The sequence below is a fragment of the Monopterus albus genome, unplaced genomic scaffold (genome assembly GCF_001952655.1).
Source record: "Monopterus albus unplaced genomic scaffold, M_albus_1.0 scaffold166.1, whole genome shotgun sequence".
NCBI lineage: Eukaryota > Metazoa > Chordata > Actinopteri > Synbranchiformes > Synbranchidae > Monopterus > Monopterus albus.
In genome coordinates, this window is record NW_018128046.1 from 1024478 (window position 1) to 1031939 (window position 7462).

The following is a 7462-nucleotide window of genomic DNA, read 5'->3' on the forward strand; positions in this document are numbered from 1 at the left end:
TAATAATAATATATTTTTTAAATAAACTAATTCTTAGTTAATTAATAACTCCTCCTTTTGAGACAGTTTTCAACGGGCCCTCATCTGGAGGCTTGTGCGATTATAGATTGGGAAAGCAGATAGTAATGTTATCGTATATCGAAGAGTTACGGCAGTAACCTACCAGGAGTGTGAACGTCTATGTATTTGATGGGGCACTATGGGTTCATGCAGCCTTAGACACACTCAGTGGGCTGTCTTCGTGAAGCTCTAGCTATGACTTGTCTTGGTCTTGATGAAAGCCCTAGGACCATCTTTTTCTAGGGCTCTTCTTACTTGACCACTGATATGACAGGCCTCTGTAATGTCTGTCTTACTCTTTGGTTTAGTAATGCATAAGTGCTGAAAGTTGTCTCTCCCATAGTTGTGGTCTTAGAAGGATTGAGTTAGCTCTGTTGGTGGTGTGAATCCCGTGATGTGGGTATGTGTGTGCCGTGTGTAATTCTTTGATTATTTAGCTGTCCCTCCTAGCACAGCTGAAAAATGGCTCACAGTTGCCCAACACTACGATTTCAAACAGACTTACTACACACACACACACTTACAGTACAGGGTGAGGGAAAAAGTTTTTTGTTGTTCAAAGGAACACTGCATAAAGACCCACCCTTTTCCAGGAGAAAGATGGAGTGGGTCTGTACAGGTAGCACTTAGGCTGGTGAGAAAAGCCGGAGGCCCCGGTTTCTTATTTACAGAAGTGAGCACACACATCACAAACATTATCCTTCCCACTAAAGCACTCCATTTAAACATGACTGCATCATCAAGAACTCTGTTCTGCATAACTGTCCACGTGTGTCTCTGAATGCATTGCCATTAAGAGTGTGTTACAGTGATGAAATGATTCAGTTTTTAATGAATTAGCTGCACAGAAAATATGAGGTACTTGTGATGTGTGTATAATTATATTTGGCATGTATAATCTACTATTGACATGTATCTCTAGTATCTGCTGGTTATAAGCTACTGTGCAGCTGCACAGATATTAATTTTGTTCATGTTTCTGAATTTTATATTATGATGCTGTGTCAGAATGAGAAAGAAATTGTTACAGACACATTAGTCTGGTAAGTTGATACACCAAAAAAGACTTTTAGTTCTTAATTTCAGCTGTACTGTCTAACAATGAATACTGCAGTTAAATGGAGTTTCATGTTTTTATTTGGTGTCATTAGCTTAACTTTCCGTTGAACTGATGAGAACATACCAAACAGAACAAAGCAGCAGACTTTGACAAGTTCAGTCATTCTTGTTCTTTTTACCTGTAACCCCCATCCCCTCTGTTCCTCTAGCTATCCGTTATTAAGGCTTCCCCTGCCTGGAACAGGTCCTGTGGAGTTCACCACATGGGTGCGAGACTATAGTGTCCCCTCCCATGAGCCTCAGGGAGACCTCGGAGAACAGCCCGACTGGGTAGGACAGCAGAAAGCTTACACACATTTACAGTATATACACTGTAGAGTTTTTAGTCTCTGGCCATAATTTTTGTCCTTACCTCTCTAATTACATTTGTTCCTTAACCTTTATTCCTAGTCCTCATCCAAAAGTAAGTTCTGAATTTGAAGCTGACCGTCAATAAAAACTGTCCTCACTCTGAAAGTCTTAAACAGTTTTTCTGACTTGGACATGGACAAACAAGTTTCACAGCAAAGATAGAGGCCCATAAATAATGAACACAGAGCTCCAAAGGCTCACTTGTCAGCAGTAGTTTTAATTTACCATCAGTGTTTGAGGCAGGACAACAGGAAATTGTACAGCTTTAACAGAACACTTTCACTATATGAGTTCTGGTACACAGTAATTAAAGACCTGCTAATGTGGCTGGTTCATTAGATTATAACAGTTTGTCTTTCTGAATGTGCTACATTGTGTGTGTTGTGTGTGTGCTGTAGTACCGGGGTCCTCCAGTGGCCTACATCCAACAGGTGTTGGTGAAGGCGGCGGTGTCTCCGTGGGACAGCAGCCTGGTGCCAGTGGATGTTTTTAGGTCACCACTGGGCCGAGTCTTTAGCCTGCTGGAGGAGATCCACAACCATGTGCACTCTGATAGGTAAGTGCACGCACACATACACGTGCATACAGTACACACATTGCGTGGCATTCCTTCTGTTCAGTAGAAGACTGTTAACCTCCGTCAGCAACTCTGCTTGTCCCAACTATAGACAAAATTAGGGCTGCAGCTAAAGCTAGATTGTTAGTTATTGCTGTAGTTGTTCTCACTGGTATTATTATTATTTTTTAGAGCTAATTAATTTCTGTACTGCACCAAGCAATGACATGAGTGCTGATTGTAGGACAGTTTGTTTTGTTGTAAACCTGCAGCAATGAAGGGAGTTCAGATCTAAAATCTTTTCCCAATAGTCAAATTAATGACAAAGTATTTGTCTAATTATCATGAAAAATGGTAGATAAATAATAGATTCATGTTATTTCCTGTTCAGATAATAATTAATGAAGGAGCCTTTGTTATCTGTGAGGTGTGTTCATGCCAACTCCTTCTCTTTGTTCCCCTTTCCTCTCACCTCCTCCCTCCTGTTCCTCATCTCTGTCTCCTCCTTGTCTCATATGTCAGCTTCGGAGTTCGCAGTCTGGAGACGTTATGTCTCCAGGTGACAGGCTTGTTTCCAGGGTTACGGCGGATGCAGTCGGTGCTACCAGAGCACGGCTGCCTGCTCGTCTCTCCTGGCAACTACTGGCAGAACCAGCAGGAGTTGTTCAACTCAGACCCCGACCTCCTTAAGACCATCCAGAAACATGAACCCAAAGGCCTGCACACCTCAGCCACACTGCGAGGTAGGGATGCCTGAGGGGTCGATGTCACGTGAAAAGCTAATAGACAGCTAGTGTACGTGCTAATGGAGAAGATGCATCTTAATCACTGTAAGTTCACGACTTCTTAGAAATTTAGAATTTTAATGCTGAAAAAGTACATTAGAGGTATTTATGCTCACATTTCTTTAAGTTGAGACCACATTTCATTCACACATTCCATGATGTGAACAGAAAATTAAGCCTGTTAATATGTACAGGTGCATCTCAATAAATTAGAATATCGTGGAAAAGTCGATTTATTTCAGTAATTCAACTCAAATAGTGAAACTCGTGTATTATATAAATTCAGTACACACAGACTGAAGTAGTTTAAGCTGTTGGGTCTTTTAATTGTGATGATTTTGGCCCACATTTAACAAAAACCCACCAATTCACTATCTCAATAAATTAGAATACATCATAAGACCTATAAAAAAAACATTTTTAGCAAATTGCTGGCCTTCTGGAAAGTATGTTCATTTACTGTATACAGTGCCTTGCGAAAGTATTCGGCCCCCTTGAACTTTGCGACCTTTTGCCACATTTCAGGCTTCAAACATAAAGATATAAAACTGTAATTTGTTGTGAAGAATCAACAACAAGTGGGACACAATCATGAAGTGGAACGAAATTTATTGGATATGTCAAACTTTTTTAACAAATAAAAAACTGAAAAATTGGGCGTGCAAAATTATTCAGCCCCCTTAAGTTAATACTTTGTAGCGCCACCTTTTGCTGCGATTACAGCTGTAAGTCACTTGGGGTATGTCTCTATCAGTTTTGCACATCGAGAGACGGAAATTTTTGCCCATTCCTCCTTGCAAAACAGCTCGAGCTCAGTGAGGTTGGATAGAGAGCGTTTGTGAACAGCAGTTTTCAGTTCTTTCCACAGATTCTCAATTGGATTCAGGTCTGGACTTTGACTTGGCCATTCTAACACCTGGATATGTTTATTTGTGAACCATTCCATTGTAGATTTTGCTTTATGTTTTGAATCATTGTCTTGTTGGAAGACAAATCTCCGTCCCAGTCTCAGGTCTGTTGCAGACTCCATCAGGTTTCCTTCCAGAATAGTCCTGTATTTGGCTCCATCCATCTTCCCATCAATTTTAACCATCTCCCCTGTCCCTGCTGAAGAAAAGCAGGCCCAAACCAGGATGCTGCCACCACCATGTTTGACAATGGGGATGGTGTGTTCAGGGTGATGAGCTGTGTTGCTTTTACGCCAAACATAACATTTTGCATTGTTGCCAAAAAGTTCGATTTTGGTTTCATCTGACCAGAGCACCTTCTTCCACATGTTTGGTGTGTCTCCCAGGTGGCTTGTGGCAAACTTTAAACAACACTTTTTATGGATATCTTTAAGAAATGGCTTTCTTCTTGCCACTCTTCCATAAAGGCCAGATTTGTGCAGTATACGACTGATTGTTGTCCTATGGACAGAGTCTCCCACCTCAGCTGTAGATCTCTGCAGTTCATCCAGAGTGATCATGGGCCTCTTGGCTGCATCTCTGATCAGTCTTCTCCTTGTATGAGCTGAAAGTTTAGAGGGACGGCCAGGTCTTGGTAGATTTGCAGTGGTCTGATACTCCTTCCATTTCAATATTATCGCTTGCACAGTGCTCCTTGGGATGTTTAAAGCTTGGGAAATCTTTTTGTATCCAAATCCGGCTTTAAACTTCTCCACAACAGTATCTCGGACCTGCCTGGTGTGTTCCTTGTTCTTCATGATGCTCTCTGCGCTTTAAACGGACCTCTGAGACTATCACAGTGCAGGTGCATTTATACGGAGACTTGATTACACACAGGTGGATTCTATTTATCATCATTAGTCATTTAGGTCAACATTGGATCATTCAGAGATCCATTGAGATGCACCTGTACAGTATTTGTGACTTGTCAAATGCTCTCGTTTTCAGTAGTTGTAATAGACTCGTGCCTTGAACCATAACATGCACTGACAGAGTGTATAATGTGGAAAAATTCCAAAATTCCAACTCCAATATTATGAACCTATTTGATCTTGTGACAAAGTGCCAGTACTGTAAACTTCATCCAGACATTGTATTTGTAGTTGTCAGACAACTGTTTGTAAAGGTTACCAAGCGTCACTAAAGAGTTATTATAGTAATTATCTTGGCACATCATCTGTTACTCACACCCTCTCTGTTCTAGCTTGTGCTCATCATGGTTTGTGCCACGATGCAGCATAAAATATTTGTATTTTCAGTAATTGGTGTCTCTGTTAAGGTCAGACTTGGCTAAGATGTAACATGAAGATGCGAAAAATGGAGTGTGGTTTATTCAGAGTCCTTTATACTCTCCCTTGTTGGAAGGAGTCATCACTTGTCAGGTGCAGCTGTAGGGAGGTACCGAGCAGGAGATTAGTGGTGTCATTACACTAACAGGCTTTCTTGTTGACAGAACAAGCATTTCATTCCTTGGAAAATTGAATTCTCTTAAAACTTTACCCATTGATGCAATGAACCAGATCACCTTCTCTAGCGGCTCAAAGCCAGCTCAGCACTGCGCCTCATCTTCCAGCTCATGTGATTTACAGGTGGGAAACCTATTGTTGGGCTGGAGTCAGGGACAGCTTGGCTGCCATATATAGTTAGACGGATACTCTTATTCACAGTGAACTGATGTGAAGGCCAGCCAGACCTGTCCTGGGAAAGTCAGACCCCCTGAGCTCCATAGAGTACCTAATATGAATTATGTTAGGATTAAAATGGGCACACGTGAAACTGAATGTATTTCATGTCATAGAGATATGATGAAATGCATCATTTAAAATTTTTTACTGAGGTACATTTGTTCTACATGCTCCTGCTCTTTAAGATGTGATTACTGAACGACTTGGCACCGCAGCCTGATAACCACACAGAGATTTCCAAGTTTTCTAACATAACATTTAAGTCACTGTCCCAAGTAATGATGAATCTATGTAGAGCTGCTGCCGGCTGGTGCCGATAAGGTTGTACATAGGTAATAACTGTCTGAGTTGCTTCTGATATACTGCATGTGCGTTGCCAGTGTTTGACTAGTAACAAATGAGTGACTGTTGATCTCAGTTAAATGAATGTTTGCCATCACTAAAACTCACACCGATGCGAGTGACGACAGCAGAAAATTGTTGCAGTTTAGATTAATGTGCTGCACTGTGTATGCTTATGTCTTTCAGACCTGCTGTTTGGCGTCCCTGGGAAGTACACAGGGGTCAGTCACTACAACAAGAAGAGGGTGGTGACATACACAATCACTGTAGTGCTGGCCAGCTACGATGCAAAGTGAGTTACATTCACAGTCCAAAGAAGAATTTAAAGTGCAGTTTTACTTCAGTTTTAAGATGAAGAGAATGAAGGAGTTATTTCTGTCTTTGGCATGAAACATTAGCTTTTATTTTAGTCTTTTACTCTGGTAAGTTTAAGCATTAGTGAGACTACTGACACTTTTTAGCTTCTTCACGCTGCATTTTAGAGTGTGAGCCAACAGATTCAATTTAAAAAACAAAGTGCGTTGTTGCACGAGGAATCATTTCATCATGTTACAGTTTCCTTACAGTAATTATATACAGATAATGAGTTAGTTGGCTGTGTCTGTGGTGCTGCTGAGCTTGTGTATCTGTGTGTGTATCAAGGTTCCTGGGAAGCCTGCGGGCTCATCTGACACAGCTCCACCCATCAGCCAACTGCAGCCTGAGAGACGACCACATGGTTCATGTCCACTTCAAGGAGGAGATCGGCATCGCAGAGCTCATCCCCCTCGTCACCACATACATCATCCTATTTGCCTACATCTACTTCTCCACACGTTAGTCCGGCTCCCCTTGGTCCTGTCCTGTGTTCCATCATGGATTTTATTTCTTGCTTTCTTTGCACATACCTTAATCTTTAAAAGGTTCCAACAGTCCATACTCATGCCACTCATTGTGACTTTGGGTGTGCAGTGTGTTTGTGTGTTTGTGTGTCAAAGTTGTTACTGACACAGGAACACTGTGTACCATTGTAAGAATGCAGCCACCTAGGACCTCTTTGATTTACCAGTACAAATATTTGTTCAGCGAACAAACACACACATACTCAAAGTACACACAATGAATATTTATGCTAAAGCTGATTGGAGTTGATTCATGTTTGGTACCCTGTTACCTAAGCTGCCTGCAGCAGCAGTTTGTATTATTACATTTTTTTTATTTCACTTTTTGACAAAAAAGTGAGAAGATTATGATTCGTTTTGATTCTGAGAAGTAAAAAAATTCTAGATTATTTTCTCTTTTTTTCTTGCATAGCTATAAAATACATGGTAATCAGTTGGAAAGTTGTAGTTATGTGTGTGGACTTTTAAAATGAATACACTTTCTGAAGGTTAAGAAGGGCCTAAATTTAAAATTGTGGAGATCAGAAATGGCTCCCGCGGACCCAGCACCTGCAGGGGGATTCGTAAGGGGCTGGTGCACAGTGGATCAGGCAGCAGTCGAAGGAAAGGGCCCCGACGACCCGATCTCTGGACAGGGAGACTACCCCTGGGGACATGGAATGTCACCTCGCTGGTGGGGAAGGAGCCAGAGCTTGTGCAGGAGGTAAGAGGTACCGGCTAGAGATAGTCAGGGTCA

General features: G+C 41.5%; 1 protein-coding gene across 9 annotated transcripts in view; it reads left to right on the forward strand.

Annotated features, from left to right (window-relative positions):
* The window catches only part of scap (SREBF chaperone), a 36881-nt gene that overhangs the window by 6918 nt on the left and 22501 nt on the right, over nucleotides 1-7462 (forward strand). For all 9 annotated transcript variants that reach the window (XM_020615519.1, XM_020615517.1, XM_020615521.1 and 6 more), the window contains exons 3-7: nucleotides 1329-1449; nucleotides 1929-2086; nucleotides 2609-2829; nucleotides 6032-6137; nucleotides 6488-6660. In XM_020615519.1, the coding sequence (XP_020471175.1) occupies nucleotides 1329-1449; nucleotides 1929-2086; nucleotides 2609-2829; nucleotides 6032-6137; nucleotides 6488-6660 (779 nt within the window). The remainder of the gene's footprint in view (nucleotides 1-1328; nucleotides 1450-1928; nucleotides 2087-2608; nucleotides 2830-6031; nucleotides 6138-6487; nucleotides 6661-7462) is intronic.